Source organism: Prionailurus viverrinus, chromosome D1 (genome assembly GCF_022837055.1).
Source record: "Prionailurus viverrinus isolate Anna chromosome D1, UM_Priviv_1.0, whole genome shotgun sequence".
NCBI classification, from domain to species: Eukaryota; Metazoa; Chordata; class Mammalia; order Carnivora; family Felidae; genus Prionailurus; species Prionailurus viverrinus.
In genome coordinates, this window is record NC_062570.1 from 65708085 (window position 1) to 65730413 (window position 22329).

A 22329-nucleotide genomic window follows, 5' to 3' on the forward strand; every position below is an offset into this window, starting at 1 on the left:
CCCCTTACTGTGGTCCCAGAAGCCCTTTCAGTTTCAGTTCATTCAAGGTCAGGCTTTAATCTCTTAGCTGCTCAGTCTTTTCCAAGATGTTTCCCCTGATGCCCATTTTCTTGAGAAGTTCCAGAAGCTGGGCCATGTCTGCCCCCAGTGAATGAAGTGGAACCTGGGAGTGTCCCTCCTGTTCCTGTTCTGCAGCCCCCAGAGATAAGCCAGCCCGCCACCTCTACCACAGCTTACCCACAATATCTTCATAGGCATTTTCTTCTAAAGTGCTTTTGGATCCAAACTTGGGTTGGCTCTCAGTACCATTCTCAGTGGGAGAAGAGGGGTACAGGGACTGGAGACTGGATGCATCCTCAAACTCAAAGGATTTTCTGTGGATAACAAGAGCATGGGTCATTTCAGCAGAACTAGATTCCAACCGCCTCATTGGGGGAATGGCCATGGGCAACAGCAAAGACCAGAGGTCCTCCTCACAAACCAGCTACCAAGCAATGTATCAAGGTGGATCCAAACTTACCATTCAAATGAGGAGATAAATGGTCTGAGAGACCCCAGCCTCGGTGTCTGCTAATCATACCAGTAACAAATCCCACAGCTAAAAAGGGTGCGATGTGTCAGATGCTATGTCAAACACCTTGCACATGGACCTCATTAATCTTCACAATGCTGCTACTAGCTATTGTGCCATTTTATGAATAAGGAGATGGAGGCTCAGGGAGATGAAGTGACAAGTGGCCGGACTCACCGAGGCTGTCTGACTCCAGGGTCTGAGCTTTTAACCTGGGCCTCCAAGCCCCGGAGCCTATCATCCTTGCGAAGTATCTGCCAGTACCACAGAATGGAGTGCCTGTTCAGCCTCTGGAGCCTCCATTATGCCCGCATCCTAGCAAGCGCTCCTGCTCTGAACAGGTAGTAAGGGCTCAACAGTGGATGGGTGATGCCCAGGGCTGTTTGGGGGTCAGGGAATCAGGTGGTGATAGGTGCATCGTTAGAAGAGGAAGGGCTGAGACCTCCAAACAAATCATACCACTTCTGAGGTGGAACAAGGAGGGCAATTTGCAGCCAGAAGCTACTTCCAAGACCCAGCTTCCCTTGAGCTAGTCAGCTGCTCCTTTCCATACTGCAAATAGCCATCCCCTCTACTACAGAATTTCAAAACCACGGTTTGTTAGCTCCTCAGATAGCTTGAGCCCACAGTACTCTCTACTCCTCTCCTCCGTTATCTAAGACTTGACCCTAGCTGCGTCCTCTCCCTCTCCAAGGCAGGTCCCAGCAGACTCCTGGGGGGGTGGGGAGGGGGAGAAAGGAAAGATACTGACTGAAGACCTCCTCCCATCCATTAACACCTCCCTCTTCTTTTGGTTACCATTAGATATTTCAGCCTTTCTCTCTTGTTTAATGAACAACTTCTCAGAGTCTTGGGGTGCAAGTCAAGGACTAAAGGTGTCCTAAAAGCCACATTCTGTTCTCAGCTTGCCTAGCTATTCTGTAGCACTTGACACAGCTGAACACTCTACACTGGCACCCTCCTCCCTTCACCTCCATGACACAGTCAACAGCTTCTTTGGCAATTAGTTTTCAGGTTCATGTGAGGGATATACCTTTTCCACTTGCCTTTTAAATGCCAGAGTCTCTCAGAGTTCTGTCTTCAGGATTCTTTCTCTCACTCTGTGCTCTCTGGGAGCCAAATACTGATGGCCATTGCTATATCTACCATTCCTACTATGATGGCTCCCAAGTCTGTCTCTGACCTAGACTTCTGACCCAGTTAAATATCCAATGATTAAATGCAGTGGTTCCTGAATGTTGGCTCACAGATACTGGCGGTCTGAGATCAAGCTTTCATTAACATATATACTGTGAGGTCAACATCTTTTGCAGATAGTTCTCAAATATACAGATATACAAATCATGTTCAGCCAAATTACCCTTGAAAATCCCTCAGGAAGATACCACATTGAAGACCAACACACACTGTCTTTAATTAAGACTAATATAGTCAGTTTCTCCACAGATTTATTTTTAACAGATTTCTTTCTTTCTTTTTTCTTTTTCTTTTTTTTGGGGGGGGTTGAATACCAAAAGAAATACTTGGTTGGATTTTTTAAATAAAAAATTGTTACATATAAGAATCATGCCTGACACAACCAAAACAAACTTACCATCTCATGCTCCTTCAGGGAATATGCCACTGTGTGAATAGGCAAATAAAAGAACTTATACTTTTTGAATGGTCTCTCTTTTTTTCCAAGAGCACAGATTTTTTAATTTGCTATGTTAATTATTATGTGAAGTGACTCCACCATATATGGTATATGTGTGTGTATATATTATATATAAATGTAACATGTACAGGAGTATGTGTTAAACCTTCGGGCTGATATACTCTCCCACATCCCCTTTTCCACCTAGCTAACTGCTTGTTTGTTCTTCTAAATTTAGCTCAACAACTCCCTCTATAAGGAGGCTTCCCGCACTCCCCTGTCTAACTTAGCTGCCTCTTCCTCTGGGTCTCTGTAGCATCCTACACTGACATGGATCGTGTCACATAGAGCATCTAGGATTTATCTGTGATCTACCTCCTGTACCACATCAAGAATGGAAGAATAGAAGAACCGTATCTTATTTGACCCTGTGTCCCCTTATCCAGTACAAGGTTTAGTGCATGGCAGGCTCTAGATGGGTATTTATAGAAATGGATAAATCAGAACAAAGCAAACACTCCTGGCAGGCTGTTAAAGTCTTGAGAGCCAGTAAGCATGTTGGGGTAAGCCAAAACATAGGATTACCCTTAGCCCAGGGCTCTTCTGGCCCATGCACCTGAAACTTTCTGATGTCTTCCTCTCATGGCTGAGCAGTTATCTATATGATGGTATCCCTGAATGATATGCTGGGTGTAGCCTGAAGTATTAGACCCAACTGAAGAACCCCGAGAAGTAAAATAAGCCCAAATGCCATCTGACTTTGGGTTAGAAGAGAAAGGCAGTGAGGGAGAAGGAGACAGGCCTTTCTAATGAGGCGGGCTCCTGCCTACCCCAATTCAGAGAATAAGGTGTCTGTCAACTTTCACAACCCTAGCAGCTCCAGTGCCCAGTCAGTCACTTATAATTGTGGAGACACCCCAGGTAGTCCAGGGTCAAGAATGCTGAGACTGAGCAGGAAGCTAATGACAGTGTCAGGACAGGCCATTCTTGAACATGGCCAAAAAAACAGTAAAATATTCTTTGACACATTTTCCATCAGTCTCCCCTTTCACGATCCAAGGATCTCCTCTTCCTAAAGGCCCAGGATCCCTAAATGGCCAGGCAGCCCTCAGGAGAGAGAAAATCATCTTAAATGTATTGATGCTACTATGTTAATGGCAACATGCAGTATTCAGATAGTGATTCCCTCAAGGAAATAAGTTTCTAATGCTGGCATTTCAGGTAGTCATGAGACTAAGATCCTACGTTCCTCAAAGGACTGCCCATTCTATCTAAAAGTAAGGTGGTCCTACCTTTCCCACAAGGACCAAGGCAGTTCCAACAGGGCTCAAGACGTAGCCCAACTCTCCCCCCAAGGCCAAATCCAGCCCACACCTTCAGTAGACAGCATTTGGAAGAAGCATTTTCATCCTCCCACTCACGTTTATGTATCCTTATCCTGCAAGAGCAGAACAATTTCTTTTTCACCTAATTGATGTCACCACCTGACAATTACTCACTGCTTCAGGATCCATGAAGCACTTCTGACTGTGACCCACAACTACAGTCTGCTTTCACATCTTCCATCGAAAAGAAAGCCACAGTACCCGGCTGTGAAGACACTGGAGGAACATTCGTTACCTGCTCTGGGACTTGCGGTGACCACGTGTGTCCTTCTTGGGTCTCCGGGTGACTGGTGGGGCTGGGGTGGAGGGCAGGGGGGGTGGAGCAGCAGGTGTGGGCGAAGGAGGTAGACCATTGCTTGGCTTACTCTTGGGATTCTTGTCAGCCTCATATTCAAAGGTGCGCTTGGGTTTGGGAACAGGATTCACAGCGGGATCAAGGGAGCTCTTTGATGGCAGCAGCTGGGAGCTCAGGCTATTTCCCGGGGTCCCTGGCTTAGTGGAGCCACTGCCTTCTCTCTCCAGGGGTGGGCCTGCCTCCCCCCCAACTCCAGCCACTCCTCCTGCCCGGTTGCCAGTGCTCACACTCGTGCTCCCTGTCAGTTCCTCCAAGGTTCCCAAGGTCCCAGTCTTCCTTTTCCCTCGGTCTACACTGTAGCAGCTGCTGGGGAGCTGGGGGAGTCCCCGGCCTGGCTGCTCCTTCAGGGCCTGTTCAATTTTCTGGATCCGACTCAGCACTGCTGAGCTCTCTTTCCTACTGCCATGCCCCCTGAGGAAGGCACTGGGCTCACTCCGGCCTGCCCGTCTCTCTAGCCGGTAGAAAGAGTCCCGGACAGGGAGCGCCTCTCCCTCCTCCTCGGTCTCAGGGTAGGAACACTCTGAGAAGGTCCTGCTCATCCTCCGGAGGCCCTTGAAATCGAAGGTTTTTTCTGAGCTGCAGGGGGATGGCGCCACGCTGGGACAGCCTTCACTGACCGCCCACTCGCCCCCAGAGCCCTCCCGCTTCTCCCCACACATGCTCATCCTGGGCGAAGCCTCTCGGCGACCCTCCCATGCTGAGATCTTCTCCCGGATGCCCAGGCTATGGGCACGGTTGCCAGTGCGGTTCAGAAAGGAGCTCCGTGAGCCGGTTCCTGGCCCCAGGGATGGGGTGCTCTGGGCAAGGGGGAGGCAAGCAGCTACTCCCTCTACATCCTGGGCTGCCCCTTGGACATCCTCCTTCTGGTCCTCTCTCTTGCACACTGAAGGGCTTCTGTCCAAATAACTGAAGTTGGTGGCCTTGAGAGGACAGATGGGTGGTGAAGTGTCTGGGGAGTGAGCTTGAGGATTTGGGGGTGAAAGATCACGGGGGTGCCAGTCCTTGAGGAGCAGCCGGGAGCTGGAGCGGCTTGGGTACCTGCAGGCTGACGTTTCACTATCACTGAATGGGTAGATGGGACTCCTTGGTGGGGAGAGAACTGGAGGTGGAGAGACTGACTGAGACCTAAAACCAACAAAAACAAAAACAAAAACAAAAACAAAAACAAAAACAAAAGGAAAAGAAGAGAAAATGGCAGTGAGTGGCCCGACAACCAGAGGTATGGTGTTACATTTGTAGAGAGCTAAGTAACTCTTTCCTACAGGTCGTTCAAGCTCAAAGTACTCTATTCAAGTAATACACCCCCAAAGCCATCCTCAAGGAAAGGAACAGCTCCTTATCCACAGCAGGCCAAACTCAATGGGTCTCTCTGCCCAGTTCAAGCCCAGAGACCCTGAGTACCATCTGGAGCAGAAGCCAGCTCTGTGTCAGGTGAGAGGATCCCCAGAATCTACATCTGCCAACTAGAGCACAGTAAGGCCAGTGGTGTCTGCAAAATATTTAGCAATCGGCCCTCTGAAAGACAAAGCACAGATCTGTAATGTTTGCCAACTTCCATGGTATAAATATTCCTATTGTGGCTGATTTTAAGCTACCAACATGACCTCACTGAATGTGACATTGGGAAGAAATGCTAGTGATCAGTTCTCAGGAGCTGCTAGAAAGCATCTCCAGCACACTACTTCCTGCACTGCCCCAAATATACACCCAAGCGCTTTGATCTCTTTAACAAAGCCCTGTCTCCCCTGAGACTTCTGTTACCACCACAACATATGCAGCTCAGCTTGAGTCCTGACCAGAATTCAGATCTCCGAAGGTCTCAAAAGGATCAGAAGGGTCCCTCAAGAAAGAGTCCTCTTGGCCCTGTCAGTGAGGACGCCCATGGGGAAAGGAGGCCAGCTCCTCAGGCAGCTCTACCTTCCAGCGGTGGCATCCCTTCAAACAAGCACTGGCCACTTCTAGCTCTAAATCCACACATAGATCTTATCAGATATGAGGAATAGTTCTAAATAATACATACTGTTAACTCATTTAGTCTTCACAAAAACTCTATATAATAATTATTGTTTATTATTATCTTCATTTTACAAATGAAAAACACTGAAGCCCAGAAAGGCTAAATATCTCATCCAAGGCCCCTCAGCTAGTGAGGAGGGAAGCCAGGACAGGAATTTATGGTATATGATGTGGCCCCCTCTGAAGACGAAGCAGTGACCTCTGCCATCTTTGTCAACTACCTAGGCTCCAGGACATAACTCGGCAGGAACCCTCACAGCACTGGGCACAGCCCTGTCTCAAACAGTGCATTTATAAGGATCAGGGACCTCTTCCCCCTCAAGACCTCTAGACCTCTCCCCTACTAGACCACGATTTCTTCCAGGTGGAAGGACACATCCTCAGTATCTGTAAGGTGCTCAGGGAATGAAGGACAAATAAAGAAACAAAAAGGTAAAGGTGAGCTTATTGACAAGAACCATGAGAGGACTATCTTTTCAGTTCACTGTCAACTTCCAGCCTTCTTCTCAAACAATTTTAGTTCAAAGACAGCAGGGTTTTTGCCAACGCCACATGCTACAAAGGCCTACCTGACCCTAACACCATGGGCCTTAAAGCCGGGCAGTAGCCTCACAGGCTCCAGAGTCCCATGCCATCCACAGGAAGGCAGCCAGCTGCCCTCAAGCCAGCCTGCTGTCACTGCTTGCTCACACACAGAAAACTGTAGCTTGGGTGAGTCAGGGATTGGCCGACAATTCCCTGTTGGGTCATAGCCTCTGGCTGCCCCCGATCAACAGGAAACCTCAACATGCTTAAGTTGTTTTTAAAAGGGCAAGTCAAACAAGAGCCATCCCACGTGTACATGGGCACAGATGAGAGAAATTCAGTGCCCAGCCAAGCCAATGACCAAAGAGACTCTGCTCAGTAAGGATGTGTGAAAAGAATAAGCCTCAGCGCTCCCTAGAGTTGGCAGCAGCAGGGCAATGTGCCAAGCTTGAGCCTGGGGAGATCCCAACCTACTCACAATCGAGGGAGGCCTGAAGTCCCTCATTTATTTCACAGAACCATGGATACAGAAGGCCATCAGTCCAGCCCTGTAAGCCAGTAAAGTCTGGACTACACAAAGGATTCTGTTTCAGCTATTCTCAATTGGAGGTGGGAGAAGATGCCTTGAATAGAAAACAACTTTAATTTGTGTTTTTTCATTCAACAAATACTTAGTGAGCATCTACTATGGACCAGGCTCTGCTCTAGGTGCTAGATATAAGAATAAACAAAAGGGGCGCCTGGGTGGCTCAGTCGGTTAAGCGGCCGACTGCAGCTCAGGTCATGATCTCGCGGTGCGTGAGTTCGAGCACCGCGTCAGGCTCTGTGCTGACAGCTCAGAGCCTGGAGCCTGTTTCAGATTCTGTGTCTCCCTCTCTCTGACCCTCCTCTGTTCATGCTCTGTCTCTCCCTGTCTCAAAAATAAATAAAACGTTTAAAAAAAAAAAAGAATAAACAAAAGAGACAAAAATTCATGTCCTTATGAAGTTTAAAATCTAGTGGGAGATGACAAGCATCTAATGAGACTCAGAATCTCTTAGGAAGCCTTTTGATTATGCCTCATTGCTCCAGACATTTTGATATGCTCCCTTAGAGATGCGTCTCCTCAAACTCCCAAGATGAGAAGTCATCAGGCCATGAAGCCACTGTACTTATGGGGAGTAGATGTGTGTGGCACAGTTCCCACAGGTGGGAAAGAAATAGGGTAAGGATCTCTGGTCTGATTCCAGCATGATTTCACAACAAATGGCTCCCTAACTTCCCGTAGTAGTTCCAGCATGGAGAAATCTCCACAAAGCAAGAAATTCTCTCAATGCCTAAATGCCTACCCTGCTGTAACTAAAGTTTAGTTTCCCTCCTCGCATGAATCATCAAATAGAGAAGAGACTGACCCTTGCCTTTAAAGGTCCTGGTCTCTGTATCATTGCTGAGCTGTGGCCAGAGCTACAGGTATTCCTTGCACAGCCTCCCACACAGGACAGGCCCCAAGTGCTGTATCAGCTTGGGATGAAAAAAGGGGCCTGGAGCCCAGGCATCTCCAGGTTCATCACTCACTCCAGGGTTCTAGGAATAAATTTGTAAACAATATAGATAAGCCCTTGCCTTCATGCCATTCTCACTTAACTCTCCCTGTTTCTAATTCTACCTTTTTAGGAATGTGACCTTGGGCAAAGCCGCTCACTCTGAGCTTCCAGTTTCAATCCCTCAAAACCGATCCAACTATGTCACTGGGTTGTCATAATGGGCAAATGAGACTATGGATGTGAGCTGATATCGTACACTGTAACTCACTATGACTGTAATTATCGTTGGTATTAAGTTTTTCACTTAATGGTTATGCTAGGCCAGTTGTTCTCAACAGAGGGTAAGAACATTAGAAAGCCTTAGGGTTCACATTTCAGCATAGCCACTACCAAGTTACATGACTTTCAGCAAATAACTTCAACTCTTTAAACCTTAGTATCTTGATCTGTAAAATGGAAGTTAAAAAAGCACACATCTCTGGGGATTATTGTAAGGAATAGAGACAATATATGTCAAGTGTTGAGCTCAGTGGCTAACACATAGCAATCAATCTTAGCCTGATAATAACTAATATTAATGAGGGGCTCAGCACTCAGAACAATTGCTTGGCAAACTTTTTCAAAGAGCTTACCTTTGTTCTTAGATTCTAAACATCTGGGGTGAAAGGGGAGGGAAGTAAATTAAAAATGGCTGTAAATCTTTTGCAGCTCATGCTATCAAAAGGTGGATTCTATTTTTCTGCCCCTTAAATCTAGGTTGATCTTGTGATAGGCTTTGACCAAAAGAATGGAGTAGAAATTAAGTGAAGTTCCAAACCTGAGGCCTCAAGAGGCCTTGCAGAAGCCCCCTTTATATACCTAGAATGCTACCCTGAGAAAGTCATGTAAGGAAGCCAGTCTAGTCTTTTAGAGGACAAGAGGAGCGCAACTGAGGCCCCTGCAGCCGACAGCCCGCCTCAGTGTGAGCCTGACACGTGAGTCTGACACGTGAGTGAGGTCATCTTGGATCCAAGTGAACTTGGCTACATGAGTGACTCCAGAGGAAACCAGTGGAGGGACTGCCCAGTAAATGCACAGAAACGTGAGAATAAACTGTTCTAAACCACTACGTTTTCGGGTGGTTTGCTACAATGCAACAGTAAAATGATGCAGGTGGGAAAGGCCAGCCTTGTGTATAATTGGCCTGCCCTATCCCAGTGCAAAACCACTGCCCTGGACCTTCCATCCCTGTGCCTCTCCTCCACTTCCCCATAGAGCAGTTGTTGGTCTCGATGATCTTGGTCTTAGATCTCCATGGTCTTGATGTTTGGATCTCATTCTCTTTACTAGGGGCTCTGGCACTCTTCTGAGAATCTCCTCTGAGCACTCCCTACAAATGGAGCTAGTTCTGTAATCCCAAGAATAGAATCAGCTTCCATCAGTCTTTGCCCCCCCAAAGTGGCTAGTATCACAAAGACAAGAAATAACAAGCACTGGCGAGCATATGGAAAAAAGGGAACCCTTGTATACTTTTGGTTGGAATGTATATTGGTACAACTACTGTGGAGAACAATATCAAGGTTCCTCAAGAGATCAAAAATAGGGGCACCTGGGTGGCTCAGTCGGTTAAGCGTCCGACTTCAGCTCAGGTCATGATCTCACGGTCCGTGAGTTCAAGCCCCGCGTTGGGCTCCGTGCTGACAGCTCAGAGCCTGGAGCCTGCTTCAGATTCTGTGTCTCCCTCTCTCTCTGACCCTCCCCCGTTCATGCTCTGTCTCTGTCTCAAAAATAAATAAAACATTAAAAATAAATAAATAAATAAATAAATAAATAAAAATAGAAGGGCGCATGGGTAGCTCAGTTGGTTGAGTGCCTGATTCTTGATTTTGGCTTGGGTAATAACACCAGGGTCATGGGATCAAGCCCTGCATCAGGTTCTGCATTCAGTGTGGAGCCTGCTTGGGCTTCTCTTTCTCTCTCTGTGCACCCCTTCCCCGCTAGTGCACTCTCTTTCTCTCTCTCTCTCTCTCTCTCTCTCTCTCTAAAATAAAATAAAATAAAATAAAATAAAATAAAATAAAATAAAATAAAATAAAATAAAATAAAATAAATAGAAATGCCATCTGATGTAGTAATACCACTACTGGGTATTTACCCAAAGAAAATGAAAGCAATAATTCAAAAAGAAGTATGCACTTCTATGTTTATTGCAGCATTACTCACAATAGCCAAGATACAAAAGCAACCTAAGTGTTTATCAGCAGATGACTGGATAATGAAGATGTACACACACATATACCAATACACAGTGGAGTATTACTAAACCATAAAAAAGAATGAGATCTTGCCATTTATGACAGCAGGGATGAACTATAAGGTATTATACTAAATGAAATAAGATAGAAAAAGACAAAAACCACATGACTACACTTATATATGGAATCTAAACAAACAAACAAATCCTTAAACACAGAAAACAAACTAATCATTGCCAAAAGGGAGGGAGGTGGGGGGATGGGCAAAATAGGTGAAAGGGATTAAGAGGTACAACCTTCCAGCTATAAAATAAGTAAGTCACAGAGATGAAGAGTACAGCATAGGGAATGCAATCAACAATACTGTAATAATGTTGTAGGGTGACTAGACTCACTGTGGTGAGAAAAGCTGTTGGTGCAGGATGAAAGCAGGCAAATTCAGGAGCAATGTCCTTAAGCAAGCAGTAAAGGGGATGGGGATCCAATGTCCATCTAGAAGGGTTGCCCTTAGACTGGAGAATCCCTTTTGTTCTCACTCTCATCTACCTGGGCTGAGTATCTTCTCACGTAGTCTCATCCCTATGCTGCTTTATGCTTCCACCATTGGCTTTTACTGCTTTCATGTTTTCCAACTCATTCCACAGAGGGGAGAAAAGATCCAGATTTGTTCTTTGTTTCCCACTCCTTCAACCATATGTACCCAGCTCCTTCCCCAAACACACAGATCTACATAATGACTAAGTCCTACCAATTTTACATCCTTCACATCTCTCAGATATGTCCCCTTCCTCATCATCCCCACTGCTGCTACTTCCTTCTTTCAGATCTGATCTTTCACCGGGACTATTGAAACAATCTCTTAATCTCTCTGCCTTCAACCTTAACCCAGTTCTCATCAATCCTCTTATCTTCTGACATCTTTCTAGTAAGGGAAACTCCTCATGCTTGACACTCCCCACTATCCACAGAATGAAGTGCAAATTCATTGACATGGATGTCAAGGCCCCTCATGATCTGGTCCTTATTTATTTTCCTCTGTCATCTCACTATTTTTTCTTACATGCAATCCTGTATCCTACCCACATCACACTCCTTTCCCCTATTTATTTTTTTCCTTTGTCATCTCACAGTCTTTTCTTACATGCAATCCTGTATCCTACCCACGTCAAACTCCTTGCTTTTCATGCTTCTAGGCTTCCCACGTTGTTTCCTTTGCCTGGAATGCTGGCTTGGTCACTTACATATCTCTGTAGCTGCACTCTGGAATCTCTCTTGATCCTACCCCCTTCATCCAGGTGGAGACAGCTATGTTTTGATGCCTCCACTGAGCCTGGAAAAATGTCTGTTATGGTACTTGTAACATGTTATTGGACTATATTATTTCCTCACTTGCCTCCCTTACTAGACAATGAATGGACCTAGTTGAAGGTGGTAACAGAGTCTTATTAATCTTCGTATCCCCCATTCTTTGTAATGCATCTAGAATTTAGTAGGAATTAATGTTTATGTTGAACAACTAAATGAATGAATAAAAAATAAATGGTTAAAACTTAGGTCTCCTTTTGCCTGCCCAGGACAGGCACAGACTTCCCTGCCTCCCCCTCTTGTTGATATATGACCTGAAGAACAATACAAAAAGTTACACAAAGCACTCAGTGCAGCCCAGAGGGCAGGTGTCAGTTCCCAAAGACCTCTCCCATAAGGCAAAAATCATATAACAGAATAAGAGTCTAAAAACCTGGGTTTCCTCTGGTCCTAGTCCCATCACTTCCTGGATGTACTCATGGAAAAGTCACCTAAATCCTCTGTGCCTCAGATTCTTTATCCATAAAACAGGAAAAACACTTGCTCTAAGTATCCTTACTACTAGCTGTGTGGCTAAAATGATGTACTTTTCAAAAGTGCTTGAACACCATAAATGGCTCCAGGAATATAAAAGAAATATAAAAGTAAATACAACACAGCTAAAAGACATCTAAGACTCTGCTCTGATCATCTCTTGCTCTTTATTCTAAAATCCCAGGTTTGCCCCTGGGAAGGCAGACACTGTGAAACGCAACACTCACACCACTGCCTTGTCAGCAGGCAGCCAGATCTGCTCTCGGCACAGGCGCGCATGCCAACACCGCAGCATGGGACTGGCCAAAACCAACATTTACAGAGATAAAAGGAGAAAGAGAGAAGAAAGGGGAGAGAATGCAAAGGAGCAGAGGAGCATAAATACTCACATACAGACAAATATATAAGACAAGTGAGTAGGAAACAAAGAGTATGAACTAAGGGTATGGAAAGAGAAATTTAAAGAAAAATTTAAAAAAAAAATTTAAAGAAAAAAATTTAAAGAAGAAAATTTTAAATTTAAAGTGTGTGTGTGGGTGTGTACATAGACAGAAAGTGAGAGTTAAAATGCAAACTATCAAACTATGTGCCCTTTCCTCTGGTATTATTTTATAAGAATACAACCTAACCCTTCGCTTAGTGATCTGAGCCATTCTCCAGTAATATAGCAGTAAGCAGTCATGCTGAGGGATGCCAAGTGTACCCAAGGACTCTTTGGGAGGGAAGGCTATCTTTAATTAGTCCTTGATGACAAGAGATTTCTGAACTCAGCATGTTCTGGTGACAGGGCTTCTGAGAGTATCAGTATCAGGAAGAAAACCAAGTTGGGGCCAGTTGGGGAAGGTTCCTATGGGTCCAGGAAACAGCCCCAGAGGTACCAAGATGGGCTGTAGACCACATCAAGTGAGCCTGTTTACAGATTAAGATTATACAGAGCCCAGCTTCCAATATGCTTAGTCTTTACCAAACAAATGTCCAGCCTGCTTCTGAATGAAACTGCCTAGAAGTTGGCCATCCACCATTCTCGGGCTGTTCAATGAAGGTGGGCCCTTGTTGGCTCAGTGGACATCAGGATCCTACCACCACGCAGTGACTGTCCCGACTCTGGAGATGACAGTCTCACCATATTCCCTCAAGGCCATACTCTGAGTCACACGGGAGGAGAAAGGGGAGGAAGTCTGCCTGAATCCTGTCAGCAAGTCCCAAAGTTTGTTCCCCAGGCCGGAGCAGGTGCTCAGTTCAATAACTCCCACTGAGATCCCACTCTGGGATGGTCCTGATAAAAAGCCAAAGGACAGGGAAACTCTCACAACTTGGACTTCCTGTTCCCAAAGCAACCTCATCTCAAATGGCTGGACCCCCACAACAGGGCCCAGGACAGCCTCATCCACCAAGTGGGGCTTCATATGAGCCACCATCTCTAGAGATTCTTGAGATCAATCACAGCTTGTCAGGGTAGGTAGAACAGTAGGTAGGGTCAGAGCAGAACCGGAGTCACCTTTTCACTTCCAAAAGTACATCTAAGAATCTACCAAAGTCACACCTGCCTGCCTTCCAGCTGATTTCTAGGGAAGCATAAAGAGAATTGGTGAGCTCTTCTCTGGGGGAGACCCTAAGTCCCCTAAGTAGCACAGAGCAGTTACAAGACAGAAGCCCTCCCTGAGGGAGGTAAAAATTATGCCTTACAGGAATAGCTCCCGGTAAAAATGAAACTGCTTTACAAAACAGAACCAGGTACTATGCAAAGCCAACAAGGAGAGAAATGTAGTTTCAGGAAACCATATTAAAGATACTTGTAATGGTTTTAAAATATGGTCCCCCAATTCTCTGACATGCCTCCTATAAAAATGACCCCTCCTCTTGAATCTGGACTCTGTGACTGCCTGACCAATAGAATACAACTGAAATGAATCTGTCAATTTTCAGGCCCAAGCCTCAAGAAACCAGCAGCTTCTACTTCCTGTCTCCCATGCTGTGAGGAAGCCCAGGCCACACAGAGTGGGCACATATAGGTATTCTAACAGTCCCAACTGAGGTTCCAGAAATAGCCAACATCAACCCCCAGACACGTAAGGTAAGACACCTCTAGGTAATACCAGCCCCTAGAGTTACCCTACACCGTGAAGTCTTTCCAGCCAAGGACCCAGACATCATGGAGCAGGGAACAGCCATCCCTGCAGTGCTGTCTGAATTCCTAAGCTACAGACTCTGTGAGCATAATAAAATGGTTGTTTTACACCATAAAATTCCAGGATAGTTATATAGCAGTAGATAACTGAACAGATTTCGGTACCTAGAAACAGAGTGCTGTTGAAACAAAATCCTAAATCAGTGACTTTGGGACTGAGTGACTGGCTATCAGGAGGGACTTAAGGGAAAGTAAGGAAAATGTTAGTAGAAGCTAGAGGAAGGGGACCCTCAAAAAACATTGGAAAGTTTGCTAATCCTGTCACCAGTGGTGACATGGAAAATAGAAAATATACCTAATTTAATGAACTCGCTTAAGGTATTTCCAAGTAGAGTGCTAAGGCGCCATCTGACTTCTAGCTGCATATAGTAAGAGAGAGAAGAGATGAGCCAAAAAAGGAAATATAAATGGGAAAGGGCTTTCTTTGTTAGGAGGTAACACTTGTTTCAGTCTCAGTCTCTCCAAACAAGAAAAAAGCCCCTAATTAAGAAATGGCTTTCCAATTGTGGGGGCAGTTTTACTGCATGTGTGTATGTGCGTAAATGTGTAAACTAATCAGACTGTATACTTAAGACTGTTCAGTTTATTATACTTTAATTATCCTTCAATAAATCTCTTTAAAAAATATCTGGAGTGGGACTGGAAGATCCTTGTCAAGACCTAAAAAATGTTTTCAAGCATTGTCTCATAAAATGTTACAGACAGACACACAAAAGGCCTTCTAACAATTTTAAGGGCAGGCCTGGCAGATCCTCTGTAAATAGTAAAGCGTCTAAGACTCTTAAGAACCAAGCAGTCTCACAGAGAACCCAAAGTGGGAAAGGACTCATGGTGAGGTGATTTGTACATGTGCCTTTTGTCTACTGCAGTGGATTATAAAGTGATTCGGAAGAAACTCACAAAGTTTTTAAAGGAACTATAGCATCAGCTGGAACTGAGAAGCACAGAGACAGTAAAATGAAAGGAAGGCTCTGGACTCTTGAAATACTATGCACATGAAGCCGTTGGAGAAAACTACTCACCTGTAAGAATGGACTACTTTTTATGGAAAAGGAAAAATAAGAGTCGGGATAACCAAAAGCCCTGAGGATGGAGCCAGAGACAAGGTAAATGCCTCCAAGGCAGTAAAACCAAGACCTAATCAAGGAATTGGTAATTTGTGCCCTCAATGAATATAAGAATTACAATGGACCCCTAACTGCTGTGTGGCCTCCAGTGTTCTCCTTTCTGAAAAGAAGTATCTACAGCGGTTACTCTAGGCCTGTCCCACCGGGGTATTTTGGGTGGCAGATATAAATTCTCTTTAGTTTATAGGTCTTCACATCAAGAGGAACAGTACTCAAGGAACTGCACCCAATGGAAGGGACTGCACCCAAAGAGTTTCATCTATATCTGGACCTGACTTACATGACAAGATCCTAGAATTTAAGCTGATGCCATTAAAAGGAGGAGACCTGGGATCTTAGGGGAGAGACCGAGTGTGTTTCACATTTGGGAAGGATGTGAATTTTTGTGATCAGAGGGCAGACCATGGCAGATTGTATTTTCCAAAGAGAGTGCCCACAACCTACCCTATCTCACATGCCCTTCTAGCAACGTGATGTTGATAATCCTCTCATCAAGTGGGAATTAGTTTCCCTCCTCTTGTGTGATACTGTGATTTACAGTAAGAAATATGTAATTGGTCTTAGTCCCATTTCTGGCACAGAGCTCCTAAATCCCTTGGAATTGCCTAAGTGATGACAGTGATAACGGTGTCTTTTGTTATGCTAATGAAGTGACTTTTGGACTACACCTAAACCTGAGGGCTGTTTGCCAGGAAAACCAACCTTGAGATTAGAGGGCTGGAACTTTCTGTTCTCCCTTGAACACCAAGGAGAGGAGGGGGCTGGAGGGTGAATCAACCACCAATGGCCCAAGATCATCCTCAGTCATGCCTGTGTAACTGAAGCCTCCATAAAACCCAAAAGGGAAGGGTTTAGAGAGGTTCCAGCCTGGTGAATCAGAATGCTTCCACATGCCACTATGCCAGGCCCAGGCTCCCCAGGACAGAAGATCCTTTGCTTGGGACCTGGCCCTATGTATCTCCTCATCTGGCTGTTGATTCGTATCTATTAATATCCTTTGTAATAAACTGGTAATCTAATGAGTAAATGTATTTCTTGAGTTCTGTGAGCCACTCTAGTAAATTAATGAACTCAAGGAGAGTTGTGGGAACCTCTGATATTTTAGGCAGTTGGTCAGAGCACAGGTAACAACCTGGGCTTGAGATTAGCATCTGAAGGAAAGGGCCCTCTTATGAAACCGTGCCCTTAACCCGTGGAATCTGATGGTATCTCTGGTAGATAGTCTCAGAATTGAGTTGAACTGTTGGGCACCAAGCTGATGTCAGAGAATTGCTTAGTGGTGTGGAGGAACACCCTCACACACACCCCCACGTTGGAATTGCCGTGCAGAGCTCTTTACCTTGAACTTCGGCAGACCTTTGTTATCTCCTTAATCAACAGAGTAAAACAGAAAAAACACTATGTAACTTCTGAGGCTAGGTCATTAAAATGTCATGCATTTTCTGCCTTGTTCTCTGGAGATGCTCACTCTTGGAATCCAGACATCATGCTGTAAAAGCATGCAACCAAACACAGAGGCCACACGTAGGTGTTCTGCAGCTGAGATCCCAGCTGACCACCAGAATCAACAGTCAGACATGTAAGTGAACAAGTCTTCAGATGATTCCAGCCTCCAGCCACTGCATCACCAATGCTGCAAGGAAAAGAGACAGGCTTTTCCTAATGAGCCCTACCCAAATTGCAATTTGTGAGCAAAATAAATGACTATTAATGTTGTCAGCCACTAAGTTTAGGGTTGTTTGTTATGTAGCAATAAATAATCAGACAAATACTGATGACATCATGGGTGGATTCTAGGAAGCATCTCAAGTAACGGGGGGCTAAGGCCAGAGGTTCTCCTGAGAAGTAGTCTGCTTTTTTACCCACAGCCAGTACTCTCAGGAGACTTTCCCTATCTGCTAGCTCTTACCCTCTTCCTGAAATCCAGGCACAGGGTCCAGATCTGTGTCCACTTTAGCAGTGGGATCTCAAGACCTCTCTGGATTTCACTACAAATCAATGTCTCCCTCTGCACAGAAACCTGTAAATATAAGTTGAATTTACAGTTCCACTGTCAATTAGCTATGTGGGTTTTAGCTTCCTCATATGTAACATCAAGTAATTGAGCCAAATGAATCCCAAGACACCTCCAACTTTAACATTCCAAAAGAGTATCTGTTGGGCCTCCAAAGAGTTCTAATTGAGTAGGGGAAAAAAGACCCACACAAATATCCACTCTATGAGCTACTATATGATTAGTGCCATTTGGAGGCTCCAAACTCAGGATTCTAAGTGTGAATACAGAGAGTAGAGAAATCCTTCTTAGCTGGGTAGTTAAGAAAAGCACTGGGAAAGAAGTAACATCTGCATCTAGACTGGCAGAAATGCAAGTTTTGCATTAGGCAATAGTGAAGGGTAAGAGTAGAAAGAAATATCAGGGCTTTTTATGAAAGCCTTACAAGCCAGGCCAAGTTTGACCATACCCTACTTGACAATAGTTTTTGAGCAGGGAGATCCCAGGAATGTTTAGAGGGAGGTGAATGTAGTGGCACAATAAAATAATAGAAGGATCAAGAGAGCTAGGCTTGAGTTCATCCTCCCATTAGCTTTGTATTTGGGGGGAGCACCTCTTCTTTTCTATGTCTCAGCTTCCCAATCTATAAAACAAGTGGGTTAATACTGAATGAGCTCTAAGGTTATTTTCAGTTATGCTTTTCTAAAAGTCTTTGGACTGAATGGAAAGGGAGCCCAAAGTTGGTAAGACCTACTAGCAAGATACCATAAAGATTCAAATAGCACAGCAGCCTATTCTCCAACAGGCTCACTGCCCAGACATCTCATCAACTGGCCAAAAATAGTTATCATCTTCCACAGAACAGGCATTGTTCCAAGCTCAAAGGAGAAGGAAAGAAGTCAGTCAAAGTCCTTGACCCCCAAGAAGTCTACATTTTTATAGGCACCCAGCTTTCTTGCACCTACATCCAGAGGCAAGGTTCCCAAACACAATACCGACTGCCCATATTTCCATGTGGCAACAACCGGGTGCTGGAGGTTCACAGTGCAGAAGCTGTTAAGGTAATCGGCAGGCATAACAAGTCTCCTGAGAACACCCCCTGCTGCCTGCCAGGCCTTACAACGCAAGTGAAATTCAGAAGGCAACAAGTAGCAAACAAAGTTCACCCCACACAGGTGGCTGAATTCGCTTTACACACAACACTTCCTTGTTTGCAAGTCACCACTCTGCTTCTAGTCCCACCCCAGGTCATCAACACCAGCATCATGAAGCCTGGCCTCCGAGATCCAGGGGACCTTTGAGACTCCCACCTCCCACTCCCAGAAATGAATACAAGCTAGAGTGGGAACAACCTGTGGGAGGGTGTATCTGGCAGCTAAGGGTGAAACAGTGTGCCTCTCCTGCCCCATCAACAAAGAGAAAGGGAAACCTGCTCCAAGAGACCAAAACATAGCAAAGAACAAAACGTTGGTGGTCAAATGAAAAGGCTTAGATTTCTTCCTCCTGTGTATCCTGCCAATGAACACTGGGCTGCAGAAGAAAAGGAAGGAAATAAATAAGCAAAACACCCACCCACCCCCCCTCCACACACACAAATAGAATGGAGTCCAGGATCCTTAACCCATATTGGCTCAAGTGAAATCTCATTCAAATTAAGGGCACAAACTTGCAAATACCTATCCTGACAGTTCCACAGGGTCCCATCCCACCTTTCCCACCTTTCCGTGCCCTAGAGTACCTTCTACCCCCAAAGTGAGATACAAATGCCTCCTAGTACCACTGGATTCCTCTGCCTCCATGTGGATGATGTGGAGGTCCCCAAAGCAGTCAGGGAGTCAAACATCTAGCTTTCCCAAGCCCTAGTACCCTCATACTTCCCAACCAAAGTTCCCATCACACCAAGGAGTCTTTTCCCACTGAGACCCCTGGGCTAGCAATGATCAAAAGGGCCTCGGGTCACTGCCAAACATCTATTGAAAGGTCAGACTAAGAAATTCAGGTGCCAAGGTCATCAATCCAAGTTGTAAATGCCTTGACGAAAGAGAATGGGTCATTCTTCTTTGTCCCCCATTGTCTACCACAGAGCCTGGCACCTGAGAGCAAAGCCCTCAGAGTTCATTGACAATGACTTCCTAAATGAGCTGGTGATTTAGTGCCCTACTCAGCCCAAAGAACACCCCCTAGAAATGGCTGGGGGTGAAGACAGCCAGAGAAACCACCAGATGACAATTTCAAAATAGCACCCACAGTCCAAGCCTCTGAGAGAAGGATACAGCCAGCCACAGAGGCCTGTGACTCCATGCTAAAAGCCCAGGAAAGGAGGGAGGAAGGGAAGCAGAAATATGACAGTAAAGAAAGGAAGTGAACACTTAGAGGGGAGGCTGGAAGAATTCTTTTTTTAGGCACATCAGACGCTCAGATATTTACAAACATCATCTATCATGTTATGATGGCAAGCATGCTAGGAAGTTCAAGGAAGAGCAATTTCTAAAAATATTTAAAACATGTAGGTATATATTTTCCAAACAGAAACAGGTACCTGTCAGTGGCCCAGATTCTGCCTTGTGACTTGCTGTAAAACCTCCATCTCCCATTCCATCCCCCACATAGTAGAAATTGGAAGAAAAAAAATGAATATTTAAAGGAGTTGAAGGCTGCTGGCATGGTAATTTCTAATGCAGGTCTTAAATACACTATTTCTTTAAAATTAAGAATAAAACTATACAATCACAAATAATGCTTATTTTACTGCTACAGTCTCATATTAAAAAAAAAAAAATGGGAATCTTAGTTCCCAGTCTCCATCTGCCAACTCAGTCTCAGTAACACATGCCACCAGACCAGTGAGAGCCCAGCAAAGAGGTTCCCCAGAAGCAGACAATGGGAGATAAAGACTCTAATATCTAGATCTGCTTCTGCTGTGGCCACCAACATGCCCTGGGAGAGTTCAGGTTTTCTACCTGTTTTACCCAAGAAGTTGTCAGTCCCTGCCATTCTCTGGCTCACCCAGTTCAGGGACGCAAGTATGCAAGAAACTCTACCTAGGTTAGAGGAGGTGCAAGGGCAGGAGGTAGGGGCTGTTCTTGTTGGTCTTGCTGCCACAAAGTGGCTATCCAATTTGTGTGCCTAAGTTCCAGAATCTCCCAATCTCTGTCTGGTTGACACAGTCCATCCAGGCCATTTCCATTGGGACCAAACCTCGAATGTGTGGTACAGGAAACTCCTCTTGCCTCGTTCACACCAGTCACTCCTTTAGGGACGATGTGCAGTGTTCCATTCTTTCAACCATATCTTGATTCCAGTTCTGAATGAACCAAACAACTTCCGCCAGCTCTGGACAGACACCCCATCAGATTCACCCTGGCACTGCACAGCCTAGACACGCAGAGAGGAACTAGCCCTATCCCAGCCTAAGCTGAGCATCCTTCTCACAGCTACCCATTCTACTGGTTGAGGTCCCAAAAGTCAAATTTATCCACCTTAGATTCAGCAGAAGAGGCTAGAAAAGGTACATGGCTTTAATAAAAGAGCCCAGAGGTTCTTTGAGGACATCAGCATCCAGCCTCAACCAAAACTTTTGAAGCCCTGGTGAGAACAGTACATCTATCTTTCAGCTCTGGAAGCTTTCATCCCATCATAGGGAAGGAGCTAATATTTATTGAGAAGCTTTATGCCAGGCACTACATTAAGCACTGACATATATTATGTCATTTAATCCTCACAGCAACTCTGTGAGGTAAGTACTATTATTATTATTTCCTAGATGAGTAACTAAGATTTTAAAGGGCATAAGAAAGTGTCCTGAGATCTCACTATCTCAAATCCAGAGCTGGACTTGAAGCCAATTGTGTATGATTTCAAAATCTGTGGTTTTTCTATTGTTCTACATTCCCACTTTTAAAAAGAAAACAAAACCAGGAAAGTGGATTATAGCTTACGCTGAGTAAAATTCCCAAGATGCTTTGTTTACAGCCCAGCCTATATTCTTGTAGAACCTGGACTTCTCTGCTTGAACTTGTGCTAATATGCATAACTGCCTCTCCACCCCTAACCCCAATGTGGTCAACTTCCCTCACTACAGTGTAGCCTAGCTCAGGCACAGCCCCCAAGCTGTCCCCATCTTAGGAAAAAGGATACAGCCAGGAGAACGTCAGCTGCTTCTTGCTGGCTCCATTCCTGGAGCCCTAGGCTCCTCCAACAGCACAAATCAAAGTCTGTTTTAGGGTCCCTGTTTGTTCTCCCCTATGAACACTTATAGAGCTGAAAAATGGCATATATATTAGAGATGGTTTTTGCTTCAGTGTCAGCATGAGCTGGGCCAGGATCATTCACCTGGCTGACCATCAGAGTCATGATGATAATCATTTACATTTTGGACCAAAGCCATATGGCTGCCCCTTGATGCCACCCTCCAGTGAGCCCCATTCCCCCATCAGTGCTCCCCTGCTCACCTGCTCAGAGTCCCCCGAGGGGCCTTAGTGCCTCCAGCTCCGTGGGTGATGCTGGAATTCTTGTTGGCAGTCATGGTCATTTCGGCTTTCTGAAAACCCAGAGCCCTGCAAAGAAGACAAGGCCTATAAGCCAAGTTTCCATGGGCAGCCAAAAGCACCTCAAACATTTCCAGATGACCTCCAAAACTGCCAAGAGGGTTTGTGTGGCGGTGGTAGGAACCACCTTCCCACATATATTTAATTCCAAGTGTTATGGCTTAGGAGGAGCCTCAAGGGACCCCTGATCTGAGTTAGGGAATGAGTCTAGGAGCTAACAGATAACTTACCACTTCACAGAAAATGACAAAACTCCATCTCCATCCTACCTCTTTTTGTTTCTTAGAAGTTCCAAACTTCTAGCATGCCATAGAGACTTTACAAATTCCATCTTATTTGCATACCTCCTGAACAACTATTTATTCAGCATTTTTCTTGAATCAACCTGAA

At 45.2% G+C, this 22329-nt stretch overlaps 1 protein-coding gene across 10 annotated transcripts in view; it reads right to left on the reverse strand.

The window, feature by feature from the left end:
• The window catches only part of DENND2B (DENN domain containing 2B), a 180614-nt gene that overhangs the window by 29592 nt on the left and 128693 nt on the right, over window positions 1-22329 (reverse strand). For all 10 annotated transcript variants that reach the window (XM_047877910.1, XM_047877911.1, XM_047877907.1 and 7 more), the window contains 3 exons: window positions 21844-21948; window positions 3828-5072; window positions 238-374 (listed from right to left, as the gene is read on the reverse strand). In XM_047877910.1, coding sequence (XP_047733866.1) covers window positions 238-374; window positions 3828-5072; window positions 21844-21923 — 1462 coding nt within the window. In that variant the 5' untranslated portion in view covers window positions 21924-21948. Of the gene's footprint in view, window positions 1-237; window positions 375-3827; window positions 5073-21843; window positions 21949-22329 lie in introns of those variants that run through there.